This window comes from Chiloscyllium plagiosum, unplaced genomic scaffold, assembly GCF_037043375.1.
Source record: "Chiloscyllium plagiosum isolate Xiang-an unplaced genomic scaffold, Cpla_swu_hap1 HiC_scaffold_11, whole genome shotgun sequence".
Taxonomy (NCBI): domain Eukaryota; kingdom Metazoa; phylum Chordata; class Chondrichthyes; order Orectolobiformes; family Hemiscylliidae; genus Chiloscyllium; species Chiloscyllium plagiosum.
In genome coordinates this window covers 71,403,591-71,421,104 of record NW_028270149.1, presented here as the reverse complement: position 1 = coordinate 71,421,104, position 17,514 = coordinate 71,403,591, and the positions used below count along the sequence as shown (strand labels likewise).

Below are 17,514 nucleotides of genomic sequence, written 5' to 3'. Positions count from 1 at the left end.
CGGAGTCTGTGAAGTGTCAGAGCTGGAGTCTGTGTGAGTGTCTGAGCCGAGTTTGTGTGAGTGTCTGAGCCGGAGTCTCTGTGAGTGTCAGAGCCCGATTCTCTGTGAGTGTCTGAGCTGAAGTCTTTGTTAGTGTCTGAGCTGGTGTCTGTGTGAATGTCTGAGCTGGTGTCTGTGTGAGTGACCAAGCGATGGTACCTCTGCTATTTTCTGGGCTATCTTTCTATTACTGTGACCCTGGTGCTGTGTGGCAGCCGTGCTAACCACTGAGCTGCCGTGCTGAATAAACAATCCAGTTCATCCCTCTGTCTTGAAGAACAAGGTGACACGCAGTAGACGAGCAGGTCCATTGTCTAATTCTGGCATCTTGGGCATTGTTAATTGTAAATGCTGCACCACTGGTGACTGCTTCTGCTGTTGCCTTGGGCCCAAGCTCTGGATACAGTCCTCTCATCCTCTCTGGGTGTCTTTCAGGTACTCTTCAAATCTACCAATTTGGCCAAGCTTTGTGGTATTTAATCTAATACCTCCTCATGTAACTCAGTGTCAAAACTCTGTTGTCTAATGGCCCTGTGAGGCACCCTGGGATACTTTCAGCATGTTCAAGGGGCTATGTAAACATAATGGATGGAAGGCTTATAGAAGCCTGAACAATATTGGCTATGGTGAGAAGTCCAGGCAGTCCCATCTCAAATTTATGAGCTTCTTGCTTTCATGCTTTTCACAAGTACCGTGGAACGATTGCCACCTGGCAATGGTGAGTTGCCAATTTTGGGGTGGGGGTGGTTATTGTTTGTTCAACACTTTGTTATCAGCACAACTCACCTCATTAAAATTCAGCTTCCCGTCTCACCAAATGAGCTGGGCAATTAGAAAACTCAACATGGAGGTCAGAGCGGGTATTTCAGAGCTCCTTACTCCAAAGAGTCTCCTTGTTGTTTATGACTGAACAACATCTCAGGGCTCGACCCATGGGCACCTGCCATCTATAGACACTGGCATCTGACAAACCCTCATGATCATCATGAGACCGAACAACGTCGCTTCATCATTAGTCATGAGAGTCTAACGATGGTCTGTACTGAATGCAGTGAGAAGCTGAAGGTTTGGTGTGGTTCCAGAGTCCGTAAACTGTGGGAGCATTGCAGTCACTCCCTTCTAAATAGCATTGGTCACTCATTTAGCACAGCAGCATCCTCAAGTTGCTGCACATGCTGAGGCTAAATGTGAATGGATGATGGAGACATGTCCCTAGTTATCACAGTGTAGCTTATCTCACTGTATAGTGCACACCTCTGATCTGCCAATGAAGAACGTTCTAAGATCTACGAACCTCTTTCACTACTTCAGATGCTGATGTTGGTAAGTTCCAGAAAGTGATCTGTGCCCCAGCTATTGGTGGATGTCGGTCACTGCGGCTGCCTTCCTAAGTAGGTGAAGGTGAATACAGGAGGATGAGGGCTAACAGCAAGCCTAGGAGCAGCAATGTGCTGTCAGGGAGAACGAGGAGTCCTCAGCTCAGAGACAGCTCACAGCTGTAACACACTCAGGATACATGGGGTGCGCAAGATTCCAACTCCTGGGGATGAATGAGGCACATTTTCAATGTAGAAACTGTGCCATTAACTGCACACACTAAGAGGTCCATATGTTAACACTGTGAAATCCATCAACAGGAAGGGGATCTGTTCTATTAATATTCAGTTGATCTGCGATCACCATTACCACTTCCTCACAGCGTATGTTCACTACCCTGGCAGCTGCCATTACTCCCACATCCTGGAGTACTCTCAGATACTTGATGCCTGAAAAAGTGCGGGGGGGGGGGGTGGGGGCTGGTGGGCAAGGGCTACCCACCGTGACACTGGCTCACCACACCATTGTACAATCCCTTGGTTGATGTGGTGCCCAGGTTTAATGCTGCCTGTGCCTGAATCAGGGCCAGCAGGAGATAGGGCAACTGAAGATGTAGTCCCATTGCTTGGACTAGTATGGGAGCCTCTCATATAGTCCATACTGCATCAGCCTGGCGTGCCGTACTCTGCACAATTGGAGTAGGCAACAAGGTGATGTGCTGAATTCTGAGGGACGCGGAGAGCAGGAGCAGTCTTTCAAGGAAGAAGATAAGGACATTGGAGAGTAGGAAGTTGTCCTTTCCTTGACAAAGCTCAACTGAGCCAGGTGCTTTGAGCAAGACAGAACTTCATTAATACCTGCTTCCAACAGACAGGAGCTGAGAGCAGCAAGCAATTGTGGACTGTAAAATATTTGTGCTCAAGCTGCTGGAATCTGGTTTGCATTATCAGAATGAACTTCAGCTGCTACCAGTTTTCTTTGTGTTTGCATTGCTGTCTGTAAATAAAAGCTCATGTTAGCTCAGGTCACTTGCCAGTTTGCAATGTGACTTCGTGACTTTGTGCTATCATGTTGCCAATGAGAGGCAACACTAGGTTCCCAACTCTTGACTAGGTAAACAGTAGCCTTTCAACAATACCCATCGTTCTGCAAATATCCGCTGAGTGGCGAGCTGTTCCGGTATATGGCTTTGATGGGGCTTTGGATATGACAGACACCATAGATTCAGGTTAAACTGGCTAATGAGGTGAGTTTGAAAAGATAGGGTGAAAAAAAGCTAATTCGGCTTCATGATGTAAATCCCTCTAAACAATTCAGCACAGTTCGGAATTAGCCAAAATGATAAAATTCAGCTCAATATTGCTAGCAGACAATATTGGAGGACAGAGAAGCAGTGCTGGACCATCTTGGGTCAATGCTACAGTGATGGAGATGAGGTAGGCACATAAACATTGCCTGGCTTTTACCTCCATCTTTATGGGCACAGGCAAATCATGAATCTCAATGCTCCTGCACAAAATCCATCCCAATTTATTACACCCTATTCTCCACATGACTGAAAAGAAGATCCAAAAGAGATTTATAAGCATGATACCAGAAGTGAAAGATTATAACTACTTGACAAAACTGAACAAGTTGTGGCTCTACTCTCAAGGAAACAAAAAGCTGAGGAGTATTGGAGGTCTTTATAATTTTGATAGATTAAACACCAAGATCTTTTCACAACCAGGGAACATAAGTTGAAGATAGTATCCAGTAGAAATGAATTTTTTCAAGTTGGTTAGAACATGAAAATTGCTGCCTCTTAGAGCAGTTGAGGCCAATAATGAAAATCCATTTAATGAGAAGCTGTATAAAGATACAAGGCAGAAAGGAATAGAGAGGTATGGTAATAGAATGAGATGAAACAAAGTGGAAGGAGGCTTTTTCAACGTTAAATTGCAGAATGGATGTGTTCATGACTCCAAATATAGATGACACAGATCAAATGGCTTCTATCTGTATTGCAAATGCTGCACCATTCACCATAGATATTAATTGAGCACAAATGTATCAAGCTATCTCCTGAACTGAAAGCTCAGGCATCATTTTGTATGGACCTGAATTGCATTGAAAATGGATTTGGCACATTTGCATTCCTGAGCAAATGGTTTCATCCTTTTGGAGCTTTTGAAATATGTGTTTGTCACAAAACATTATCTAAATTACAGGAATCTTACTTCCCCTGACTTTCTAAGATTTCTTCATCAAAGTTTCCATTTTCCTGTTGCTAACTCCCAAGACCTCTCATCATCACTGTTTCCGCTGTTCATTTCACTGCTAAGAATCTGGCTGGGAGGGGTCACCATCTCACTTATTTGACTGATTCCCTTAACTAGAATGTTATATTTGGCTCTTCAGGTCTGTTAAAGTAATTTCAAAACTAGCTATTACAATAAACATTTTTAGATAAGAGAAATTCCTAGGAAATGGGTATTTCCAGAAAGGTGACCATTTATTGCCTATCCCTTGTTGGTTTTTGTGGTGAGTCACCTTTGTCACTTGCAGCAGTCTATGAGGTAAAAATGCTCCTACAAAGCTACTCCTGGAATTCTGTGATTTGGACTCTGTGACGATGAATCAGTACTGGTATATTTCCAAGGTAGGCTAGTGTGCAAAGTGGAGAGGAACTCGGAAATGATCAACCTCCTGTACATCTGCTTGTGCTCCTTGGAAGCAGAGATCAGAGGTCAGAGGTTTGGGATGTGCTGCCAAAAAGAAACCTTGCCAAGTTGTTGCAGGGAATCCAGTGGATAGTGTGGAACACTTTGTGTTTGAAATAAAATCAAAAAATGCTTGAAATACTCAGCAGGTCTGGCAGCATCCATGGAGAGAGAAACAGCAGAAGTGGATTTTACTGTGATCCACTCCACCAGTCATACGTTCAGCAAAGATAAATATCTATGGATGTAGGTTTGCTCGCTGAGCTGGAAGGTTCGTCTTCAGATGTTTTGTCACCATATTAGGTAATATTATCAGTGAGCCTTCGGTTGAAAAACTGATGGTATGGTCCACATTTTATTTATGTGTTTGGGTTTCCTTGAGTTGGTGATATTATTCCCTGTGGTGATGTTATTTCCTAAGATGATGTCATTTCCCTGTTCTTTTTCTCAGGGGGTGGTAAATGGGATCCAAGTCAATGTTTGTTTTGATAGAGTTCCGGTTGGAATGCCATGTTTCTAGGAATTCTTGTGTGTGTCTCTGTTTGGCTTGTCCTAGGATGGATGTGTTGTCCCAATTGAAGTGGTGTCCTTCCTCATCTGTATGTAAGGATACTAGTGAGAGTGGGTCATGCATTTTCTGGCTAGTTGATGTTCATGTATCCTGGTGGCTATTTTTCTGCCTGTTTGTCCAATGTAGTGTTTGTTACAGTTCGTGCAAGGTATTTTGTAAATGACATTGGGTTTGCATATTGCCTGTATAGGGTCTTTCAAGTTCTTTAGCTGTTTTAGTGTGTTGGTGGGTTTGTGGGCTACCATGATGCCAAGACATCTGAGTAGCCTGGCAGTCATTTCCAAGATGTCTTTGATCTAGGGGAGAATGGCAAAGATTTCTGGGCATGTTTTGTCTGCTTGTTTGAGCTTGTTGTTGAGAAATTGGCAGACTGTGTTCATTGGGTACCAGTTCATTTTGAATATACTCTATAGGTGACTTTCTTCTGCTCTTCATAGTTCCTCTGTGCTGCAGTGTATGGTGGCTCATTGAAATAATGTTCTAATACAGCTTTGTTTGTGGATGTTGGGATGATTGCTTCTGTAGTTCAGTATTTGGTCCATATGCGTTGTTTTCCTACAGGACCTCTATCAACAAACATATTGTCTTGGATCCCATTTACAACCCCCTGAGAAAAAGAATGGGAAATGACATCACCACAGGAAATGATGTCACCACAGGAAATGACATCACCAGCTCAAGGAAACCCAAACACATAAATAGAAAGGGGGCTGTACCACCAGTGCTTCATCCAGAGGCTCACTGATGATGTTACTTAGTTCACGAGAAAACGTTTGCTCTTTTGCCCTCAATTGTTTTTTATGACAGAGAATTCCACGGACTCACCACTCTCTGTGTGAAGACATTGCTCCTTGCCTCTGCCCTAAGTGGCCTACCCTGCCTTCTTAGACTGTGATCCATGCTCTGGGCTCCCCAATCATCAGGAACATCCTTCCTTTGTGTAGCTTGTCTAGTCCTGTTCAAATTTTATAAATTTCTATGAGACTCTGCTTCATTCTCCTAAACTCCAGTGAATATAGACTGAACAGATTCAGTCTCTCCTGCTTTCAGTCTTGTTTTCACAGGAATTAGTCTGGTAAACCTTTGTTGCACTCCCTCCATAGTCAGAACATCCTTCCGCAGATAAGAAGACCAAAACTGGCCTTCAGGTGGCAATTTGGACATACTCTTGGTGAACTTTGAACGAAGCAATTTGCCCATTCAATAAATAGCTTGTAAACAACATTGTCATTTTTCCAGCAACAGTTACACACTCTGCTAGTTTCCCATTTGTTGAGCATAATGGTGGTCATGGGCAATTCAAAGCTTTTAATTACATGCAGACATACAGATCAATAATGGGAGTACATCCTTCAGCATCTCCAGCAATACAATAATGACTGAGCTGAATGTAACCTCAAATCTGCATTCCTGCCTACCTCTGATCATTTCTCAACCCCTTGGTTAACTGAAATATATCTCCCGGTACCTTAAAAATATTCAAGGATTCTGTTTCCACTGCTACTTCAAGAAAAGACATCCAAAGACTCACAACCCTCTGAAAGAAAACACTTCTGATCTAAAAAGGTGGCCCTGATATTTAACCAGCACCCTTAGTTCACCCACACAAGGGGGCATCCTCTCCACATCTTGGCAGGTTAAGTCCTTTTGGGTTTTGTTTGTTATAATCATGTTGTCTCTTACTCTTCTAAACTCTAGCAGGTACAAGCATCACCTGTCGAACTTTTCCTCATCGGATAGCCCACCGATTCCATATATATTTATGGTGTAAATCTTCTCTGAACTCCCTCCAAAGCATTTGTATCCTTCCTTTGATAAAGATGGGGAAGAGTTTCAGCAGCATGCAGTATGGTCATGAAGAAGTAGAAGGGGAATCCAGGGCCAGCCCAGATGGTCCATGGACAAGTGAAATGGGAAGCATTTGGCATCCTGTGTTTTGTCATAAAAGGGTGGTCAATTAAAGTATGAAAATGAGAATCCTAAAGCATTGTGTCCAGACTGAACAAATGTGTATCTATCTCAGGGTGTTAGCTGACAGAGTGCTTAAAGACTTTGAGTTCACCTTCAGTATTTCAGTTATCCCTATGGATGGTGATCTCGGACAATGTCCTTTCCAATGTATGGAAGACCAGCCGAAACTGCAAGTTCAGCCATGTCCCACTGAATGGTCAACACACCATGGGATGCAAACATGACCATTCAATAAAGAGTGAAAGAAAGCACAATAATGTTTCTTCTACAGTAAAGGACTCTGAAACAACAATGCTTCCCAACTACCAGACAGCCATTTGACAAAGCTCGTCTCAACAAAAATTGATGGCCTACAGATAATCGAAGTGGAAATAGTGAAATTTTATTTCAATGGAATGTCAAATCTCAATTTCCTGGCAGCGGGAGTTCTGATGAGAAATAAAGTCAGCATATTGTGACTCACACCAGCCTGTATGGGTTTTTGTTGTGATACATATACATGTCATGAATAGTCATTAACATAGAATGAAATTACAAAAGATTTTATGTACAAAATAAAGTCAGCAAAATACAAGGCAAGGCATAAAAATGGCTCCACTGAATATTACTGGCATTTTAAATCTTAATTGTAATTGTCAGTGAAAAAGGAAGAAGGAGGGCAGAATTAATGCACGCTTCCAGTTACATTAGATACAGCCTAATGTAGGTAAAATCCCCCTCCGTCTTATGCTTGAAAATGCTACAGAATTAATGGCAAATTTAAAGGACATGAACTACCTTGCTTTCTGAGTAACAATAATGGCTGTGTTAAACCTTCGCTCGACAGAAAGTTTGAGGAAGGACTAAGATATTTTGACCCCAATCTTATAGAGTTGAGTTCCCATCTAACTGGCTTCTATACCACAAGGAAGACAAGAAGGAGGCTGGTAGAACACAGCAAGCCAGGCAGTATCATGCTTGACTTGCTGTGGTCTTCCAGCCTCCTGCTTGTCTACCTTGGATTCCAGAATCTGTAGTTTTTTTTCTCTCTAACCAACTCTATACCACAAGCCTTGCAAAATTAGCATTACAATGTTCAGTTATCTATATGCATGTTGCATTATACTATTACCTTTTCACGGTGGCGCAGTGGTTAGCACTGCTGCCTCACAGCGCCAGCAACCCGAATTCATTTCCCGCCTCAGGCGACTGACTGTGTGGAGTTTGCACGTTCTCCCCATGTCTGTATGGGTTTCCATGTGCAGGTTAGGTGAATTGACCATGCTAAATTGCCCGTAGTGTTAGGTGAAGGGGTAGATGTAGGGGAATGGGTCTGGATGGGTTGCGCTTCGGAGGGTCAGTGTGGACTTGTTGGGCTGAAGGGCCTGTTTCCACACTGTAAGTAATCTAATCTAATCTAATCTAAAATAATTATGAATTGAAGATATCAGAAGTGTTGAAGAATATTTAAATTATTTAGGGGAGGAAGCCTTATTGGTGTCAAGCAGATCTTTGTGTTTTGGAATTTTAGTGCATGATTATGGAAAGAGTGAGTTTTAGATAAAATGCTTGGAGTCATAGAGTCATAGAGCTGTACAGCATGGAAACAGAACCTTCAGTCCAACTCGCCCATGCCGACCAAATTAGTCTAGTCCCATTTGCCAGCATTTGGCCCATGCCCCTCTAAACCCTTCCTATTCATATACTCATCCAGATGCCTTTTAAATGTTGTAATTGTACCAGCCTCCACCACTTCCTCTGGCAGCTCGTTCCATACATGCACCACCCTCTGCATGACAAAGTTACCCCTCAGGTCCCTTTTCAATCTTACCCGTCTCACCTTAAACCTATGCCCTTTAGTTTTGGACTCCCCTACCCTGGGGAAAAGACCTTAACTATTCACTCTATCCATGCCCCTCATGGTTTTATAAACTTCTTGGTGAAAACAAAAGTAGTTTCTGCCAAATGCTGATTTTCACTTTAACGGTATGGACAGGATGTAACATTTTTAAAATTTATTTCAATGGATGTGAGCAGCACTGACAATTTCAGTCTTTATTGGCCACACCTAATCAGAGGGTTAATTGCTATGAGTCTGAAGTCCCATGTAGGTCAGACTGAGTAAAGACAATCAATCTCAAGATCTGCAGAAAACCATTTCAGATTGAGATGAGGAGGAATTACATCTCCCAGAAGGTAGTGAACCTGTGTAATTTTCTGCCTTGGAAGGCTGTGGAGGTGAAGTCATGAATATATTTAAGAAAGAAATAGATTTCAAGAAGCGCTAAAGATGTATGGGGAGAGGACAGAAATATGGTGTTGAGATGGAGGATCAGCCATTATCATGTTGAATGATGGATTGATGAGTTGCATATCCTGCTTCAATTACTATTTTCTGGACAAAATCTTATAGGGCTCTGAGTGACATGGGTGATAGCAGGATTTGTGATAGAATCAAGTGGGTAGTCCAGAAAAAAATAACAAAGGAACTCTGGATGCTGGAAATCAGAACCAAATTCAGAAATTGCTGGAAAAACTCAGTAGGTCTGGTAATACCTGTGGAGAGAAAGCAGGATTAAAATTTCCAGTCCAGTGACCTTTCTTCAGAAATCTTGGAAGGCTGATCTCAATATCAATATTTTGTTCCATCTTTTATGTTTTCAATAATCAGCACACTGGGCAGCAGCAAGTTTCCACCTAAAGGGATTTATTGCTTGCTAAATGCCTTGTTGATGTCCCTTATTATAACTCCGCTTTCTACCTGGCCAAACTTGCCAAACAAGCTAGAGGTCAAGACAACTGAACATAGCAGTCAGAGGGGTACCTGGCAAATTCAAATGATCACTTGCTGTAAAGGATCTCCACATAGACACTGAGCACCAAAATCTCAGGGCAGGCTCCATCGACTCTAGCCAGATTCATACCTGTTCCTTTTGGTGTAGATGGAGAGGTGATCCACGGGAGTGAGTAGGCAGTGCAGACAGCATCCATGTCAATGATGTCTGGTGCTGTGGTGAATAACAGTGAGTGAGAAAAGACTTTGCATGTGATAGTGCAAATGGTAGAGCATGGGCCTTAATGGGAATTGGGTACAGTAGCTGAGATAACATGTGACATATCGGAGAGAAGGTGGTTCATCAATAGCTGGGTGATAATAGATGGTAATCAGCAGCAAGTTTTCTTGACCATGTTTGCTTTGATTCCATAAAACCCCATGGATCTGAACTCAATGTTGTTAACTTTCAGAGCTGTCCCAAGAGTATACCACTGCTGGTGGACCTGAGCCAGTGTGAGAGGAGATATCTAGGGATTTAATGGATCTCTTTCTTTCAATTCTGGTACCAATTTCTATTGACAGGTCATAATGTGTGCTATATTCAAACCTAAGGTTTGTGAAATTTAAATTTCTGCTTCTGTGTTTGCCCATTGATGTCAGAAATTCTACACAATATTAATTGGAATATCTTATTTTTGTGACTTTAGCATTTGACTGTTTTTTTTTGTCCTGTTGTTTGAATTTTATTTCCTGTATTTTGCTGTAATTAACATTGGGATATTGCTGTGTCATTGTTGTTGCTAGCTGCCTTTTTAAGTTAGAGACCACCCTCTGCTTTGTAAGAGGGAAGCACAGTGTTGAGACAAGCAGGACGTTACACCCTAACTAAAGGGAAAACAGAACTCTTGCGTGCCTTGTGGAGGCTTGTTGCTGCTGAGGTGTCTGCAGTATCCTGTACCTTGATAGAAGCTCTCAGAAAAGCGGATTAAGCAAAGAGACTGCCATACTTGTTTGGTGCTTCTTGTTACCTCTGAGACTCCTTATGAAAACGGTCTTTAAACTTGGTCTGCTTGTTTGACTATTATCTGTTCCAGCAATGGCCAAACAAGGATCTGGCAGGAAAAACCCAGAGATCGAACTTTTCATTAAGGTAAAATAAAACTGATTTTTTTTTCATATCAGAAAATTGCATAAAACCTATCTCTATAGTTAAAGATTGAGGGGATTTTGTTTTTGTTTCATTCGGTGAGTTTATTTGTTAATTGAATGATTTCTTGATTCAAATAAGTAACCATTGTTTTATGAATACTGAATTGTGGTGTAAGTTAGACTGACTCTATATCAATGAGCAGTAAAATGAATTGGAATATTGCTTGAATATTACATAAGGAATGACAACATTGTATTTTCTTTTGTTGAGGTATGTTATGTTTACCAAGCTTGAGATTTACTTCACATTTTTGAGAGATAAAGAAGTTAACAGCCACTAGAGTAAAATTGCTGATTGCGTTATGAAACAAATTGAAATTTTGACAGTATTAAATAGATTGTAATCTATTTGTCTACCTACGCTATCTCTTGATTGTGCACCAGTGTTAAAAGGACTACAGAGCGTGGCAAGCAAATCCTGTTGAAACTGAGCCTGATGTTGAGTTAGGGAAAGGAACTGGACTGACTCCTTGAATCCGAAAGAGACGCAAGCCAATAGCAAAACAGCAGAAAATCCCCCATTGTTTCACTGCCTCTACCATTATTAAATGAGCTGATGTAACACTTCCCATAATATAATAACCCTTTCCTGTCTTTTTGTGTTTTTTTTCCCGCAGTGGGCATTGACTGCCTCCTGTTCTTTTCTAACTTAATATTCCTTGTCAGTTCCCCAACTAAGAGTGCATGCATCTTCTTTTCTGAGATACAACTTGAATTAATCAGATCTTTTGGAGACCAGTATTGATCTTCTCTGCGTAGAAATAGCATACTTTAAAAAAAATCACAGCTGAGACTGTGATGGCAACAAACTAAATCACTCATGCAATTCTACTATGTCCAACAAAGACTGGAAGTTGTAGCACCCATCTATCAGGACTATAGAAATCATACTGTAGATAACTTCAGATAATTACCAAACACTATTGGATCTGAACCCTGAGAAAGAATTATTGTTTCAATATTCTGGCAATGTAGGTAAAGTTTCTCTATGCAAGGGCATGAGCTAAGCAGTAACAGTGATAATCAGTTATTTGTTTTTCTTACTCCTCTTAGACTTGCTGTTTCATTTTTTCACAATTTAGAACATTCATGCTACAAGTTTAATAATAAATTATTGCACCGTACACAGATGCTAAAGCAGCAGTGTAAGTCTGCAGGCATGATCCGAACTGCCTCCCAAGTGAAGAGTGGCTTGGTTAGAAACAATTGTGCCTGCAAACTGCAAGGTTCTGGGTTCAACTTCAGCTCCAGGGCTTGAGCATATAATTGAAGACTAACACTTCAGTGCAGTACTGAAGAAGTGCTGCGCTGATAGCAATGCTGTCTTTTGGATGAAACATTAAACCAAGATCCCATGGTGCCTGTTTGCGTGAATGCAAAAGTTCCCAAAGCCACTTAACAGCAAGGTTGTTCTCCTTGATGTCCTGAGAAATATTACTCCTCAAGCAATATCACAAATTATTGGGCATCCTCACATTGCTGTTTGAGTGTTTCTGAAGTGCGCACGTTGGTTGCTTCACTTCCAATATAACAACAGGGGTGACACTTCAAAATTAAAACACTGAGGGACATCCAGTGATTGTGAAAATCACTACATAAATGTGTGTCTTTCCTTTTGGAGAATTATTGAGTGCAAATCCAATTACCAAAGCACTTAGAACATTTTTTGGGTGCTGTATACCCACTACATCATAAAGTAAATAGTGACAGACCCTTCAAGTACATACATCTCAAACATTCTGTAACTTACTATATTTAGGCCTGTGTCATAGACTCTCCTAAACAGGAGCCAGGCCATGGAGAGTATCCTCCTGGCATAGAATCTAACCAACAACTGCAGAATAAACTCACCCTCAACTGACAGGGTAAACAGTTTAATTCTAAATATTGCTGGTTCTGTCCTGCCAGTATATATTTGAGAAGTCATCAGTGAACTTTATCAGCCATTTCCTGATGGTACAATTTTTCAGTTATCCCTAGGACGGAAGTCTTATCTAAAACAAACAGGGTGTCAGAAAATGAACTCTAAGCTCTTTGAAAATGAAACGTTATTTCAGATATATATAATCACAAGTCACGTGGCAAGATCATGTTACAAACTCAAATTGGAGTGCTCAAATTCAAATGTACAGAAACTTATTTCCTTCCTCCCTAAAAATACATTAAAATAAATTGTTACTGCCTCTGTTATGGCAGAGAGGGATTTGATAAGAACACATATTTGAGATAATATCACTACCCTTCTGCATGCATGATATTTAGTAAGTTACTTTCATTTTTGAAATTTACAAATTTGGATTAGACAACATTGAATTTCTTAAGCAGTATTAGGATTCCAAAGAGTAAGTTGTTAATATTTAATGCATTCTGCAATTTGAGTTTCAAACACTGTTATTAGTAATGACCGTGATCATTACATTGCAGACTATGACTTCACCTGTTTCCAGATCTTCCCTATCCTGAGCCAGTTAACCCATTTATGGGCTGACATAAGAAGCAGGAGTGAAAAATAAAACCAAGCAATTGTGAATTTTACATTATTTTGGGTAAATATGACCAAACACAGATGCTAAAATCCTTCTTATAGTTCATTGGCTGTGAATTTGGTGGGAACATCTTGACCTTGGGAAAAACACTTTATGGATGGTTTTTACTTCCATCTTTATAGACGAGGGTATCTAAACAGGGAGTTCTAAATGAACACTTCTACCAAACCCTTACAACTGAAGTTATGCAATCATTGCCAGTTCTCACTTGAATGTATATGTAATAAACATGGTATGCAGCTTCTGACATTAGCTTTGTTAAAACAGAATACCGCAGATTATTTACTTGAGAACCTAAGATTGTTATTCCATTTTCCTTTTCTCCAGGCTGGTTTCGATGGAGAGAACATTGGAAACTGTCCCTTTTGCCAACGTCTCTTCATGGTTCTCTGGCTGAAAGGAGTTGTCTTTAATGTAACGACAGTGGATATGAAAAAGTAAGGCCCATAGAGCTGGGAGGGACTTTATCACTTTGCAGCATTGCAGTGAGAGTTAAGGCATGGTTATCATATTTTAAGTCAATCTGTCATGAAGGCTTATCCATAAACTCTATCAGAAATATACTGGTTTCTGTGGTTTGAAAGCAAAGGATGCCAGATGAAAAGATTGTTTTGCTTTTGTAGCTCAGGGGGTAGTGCATTTTCCTCTGAGTTAGAGGTTATGAGTCAAGGTCATAGTGCAAAGATTGAATGAACAGAGTCAAAGCAGCACCAGGAATGTGCTGCACTATTTGGTGCGCTGTGTTGCAGATAAAGCATCACTCCAAACTCCTCCCTCTCCTCTCAGGTGGGAGTATTTTACTGTTCTGAAGAAGATCAGGGATGTTCTCTTGTGTGCTCTGGCCCAATATTTCTCTCTCAATCAATATTTCTATCTGGTCATTATCATCTTGTTGCTTATGGGATCTTGCTGTGCACAAATAGGCTACCACATTTCAGATATTCCAGATTTCAGATTTGATTTGATTTATGTATCGCGGTACAGAAATAAATGTTGTTTTGCATGCAATACAGGCAGATCATACCATACAGAGTACATTAGGGTAATAGAACAGAGCAATGAATACAATGTTGCAGCTGCAGAAAGTGAGATCAATATTCAATTTAAAATTTAAGAGGTCCATTCAGAAGTCTGATAAAATGGGGAAAAGCTGTTCTTGAATCTATTCATTCATGTATACAAACTTTTATGTCTTCTGCCGACAGAAGAAGCTGAAAGAGAATATAACCGAGCTAGGAGGCATCTTTGATTATGTTGTTTGTTTTTCCAAGGCAGTGGGAAGTATAAATGGAGTCAATAGATTGAAGGCTGGCTTGCTTGATAGTTTGGGCTGTGCTCATGACTCTTCATGGTTTCTTGGGGTCTTGGGAACAGCAGTTGCCAAACCACACCGTAATGCAGCCAGATAGAATGTTACATCTGTAAAAATTGGTAAGAATCCTTGTGGAAACGCCAAATTTCCTTAGCCTTCTGAGGAAGTAGAGACATTGTTGTGCTTTGTTGACCATTGCGTCGACATGGGTGGACCAGGACAGATTCTTGGTGACTACACTTCAAAAGTATGTCACTGCTGTAATGTGATTAGAAACATCCTGACGTTGTAAAAAGTGCTTTATAAGTGCAAGATTTTTTTCTCAAAACCTTTGAACGTAAGAATCAGAAGCAGGAGTAGACCATCTGGCCCTTCGAGCCTGCTCTACCATTCAATAAGGTCATGGCTGATGTTTTCATGGCCTCAGCTCCACTTACCCACTCTCTTGCCATCTCCCTTAATTCTTTTACTGTTCAAAAGATTACCTATCTTAGCTTTAAAAATCACTGAGAGAGCCTCAACTACTTCACTGGCCAGGGAATTCCATAGATTCACAACCCTTTGGGTGAAGAAACTTCTTCTTAATTTGGTCCTAATTCTGCTCCCTCTAACCTTGAGGCTATGCCCTCTTGTCCTAGTTTCATCTACCAGTGGAAACATCCTCCCTACTTCTATCTTATCTATTCCCTTCATAATTTTATATGTTACTATACGATCAACCCTTATTCTTCCAATGAATATAATCCCAGTCTACTCAGTCTGTCATCATAAGCGAACCCCTTCCACTCCAGAATCAATCTAGTGAACCTCCTCTGCATCCCCTCCAGTCCAGTACAGCCTTTCTCAAATAAGGAGACCAAAACTGCACACAGTATTCCAGGTGTGGCCTCACCCGCCCCGTGTACAGTTGCAACATAACTTCCCTACTTTTAAACTCAATCCCTTCAGCAATGAAGGACGAAATTCCATTTGCATTCTCAATGGAAGTTGCAGACCATATGCAGACCAACCTTCTGCGATTCATGCACAAGGATACTCAGGTCCCTCCCGTAGCAGCATGCTGCATTGTTTTTTACCATTCAAATAATAGTCTCTTTTACTGTTATTCCTAGTGAAATGGATGACTTCACATTTATTAACATTGTACTCCATCTGCCAGAACTTTGCCCACTCACTTAAACAATCTATGTCCGCCTGCAAAGTTTCACGGTCATCTGCACACTTTGCTCCACCACACATCTTAGCATCATCCGCAAACTTTGACAGACTACAAGATATCAATGTAACTGTAAATTAATAAAGTTAGATCAGAATTCAAATGATAATAAGAGATGCTGTGATGGAAATTGATGAACACCAGCTGTATGAAACTGACTGTCTAAAACGGGCAGATTCTTTATTACAATTTGTTTTTTTCAATAGGTTTGGAAAATATTGCTAAGCTTTTACATTTACAAGCCAAGCAAAATCAGCAATAAGTCTAGGAGGAAAGTGTCCAGGAACAGTTTGAGTGATTGTTCTGTGAGCTTCAGTGGATAGAGGATTGGATATGGTGAAAAATTGCTTGCCAATTTGCTACAAATCCATTCTGTGCTGTTAAAATATGCAAATTCACTACCTCCACCCTTACTGTGTGCTGAACAGGAAATAAAATGAAAGATGTCTACTTCCCATCCTTTTCCTGCCCCCACATCTGGTTTACCTGGATGGCCATTATAATTAGGTGACTAATTCATAAATCTAAACTATTCACATAAGTAAGGCATCAGACGTATTTAAATAATACACTGAATGGAGCATCAACTCAGGATACTCAATAGAAGTAGCCAGAGCAGATGTTGAGGCTCTGGAAGATAAATTAAAAGTATATTCTCCTTTTACACGTCGTTTGAAACATAATGCATTCTGAAAGGCTTTTCCTAAAAGCTCTGAGCTCGGGGGGTTGTGTGGTGATTTTCGAGACAGTGAAGTGACAGGAAATGGAGTGAAAGCAGTGAGGGGGAGACAGAATGGTAAGGATGTGTCTAGAAATGTATTGGTAGTTGAGCATCATTGAAACACAGCTCTAACGTGTATTGAGAAAGCTTGATTCAAGGAATATTTACACGAATGATCGCAGGGATGAGGGGCTTGTCTTATGAGAAGTGGTTGAAGGCTCTGTGTCTGTACTCAACAGAGTTTAGAAGGATGGGGGGGGCGGGGGTGGTATCTGATTGAAATTTACAGAACACTGAGAGACCTGGATAGAGTGGACATGGAGAAGATATTTCCACTAGTAGGAGAGACTAGGAACTGTGGGCACAGCCTCAGAGTGAAGAGATGGCCCTTTAGAATTGAATTGAGGAGGAACTTCATCAGCCAGAGGGTGGTTAGTCTGTGGAAGTCATTGCTGCAGAAGATTGGTGGAGGCCAAGTTGTTGATTGCTTTTACAAAAAGGATAGATAGGTCCTTGATTGGTAAGGGGATCCAGGGTGTCAGGGAGAAGGCAGGAGAATAGGGTTGAGAAACGTATCGGCCATGATTGAATGGTGGAACAGACACGATGGAGTGAAAGGCCTAACTCAGTTCCCATATCTTCTAGTTTTATGGAATGAAAGTGTGTTTGCAGTTGGACACCGAAGGAGCAGTTTGAAATAGAGCTCAACACAAGGAGGATGGTTTCTGGTCTGAGTTCCTTGGCCCTAATTTGCATAGACCAGGGCAGCAGTAGGGATTATCTAACTCAGGATTTTAAAATGTGACATCTCTGGTGGTGAAATGTTACCATGTGCAGTTAAAACCTTTTTTCGAGTGAGACTCATGTGCCCTTCGGCCATGCCTCATGGCCACTTTCCTGACACAATCTTCACCTCAGTTGCATGATGGGAAGAGGTGGAATCACTCACCACTGCTGAAATCTTCCAGGGTACATGCCCCCTGCTGCCATATTGTGCGCCATGTTAGATGCTGCAAGCAAGAAACAGACCCTCACAGAGTGGATCTTGACCATTATGGCCCAGAGTAGAGGAAAGTTCACTCACTACTTCACTCACAGGGACCTGGAAGGGCTGGTGGATGCACTAGTGATGAATAGGACCGATCCTGTGGACTG

At 41.2% G+C, this 17,514-nt stretch overlaps 1 protein-coding gene across 2 annotated transcripts in view; it reads left to right on the top strand.

The window, feature by feature from the left end:
- Window positions 1-17,514, top strand: part of clic2 (CLIC family member 2) — a 50,738-nt gene that overhangs the window by 20,885 nt on the left and 12,339 nt on the right. For both annotated transcript variants that reach the window (XM_043704476.2, XM_043704477.2), the window contains exons 2-3: window positions 10,450-10,505; window positions 13,438-13,547. In XM_043704476.2, coding sequence (XP_043560411.2) covers window positions 10,450-10,505; window positions 13,438-13,547 — 166 coding nt within the window. The remainder of the gene's footprint in view (window positions 1-10,449; window positions 10,506-13,437; window positions 13,548-17,514) is intronic.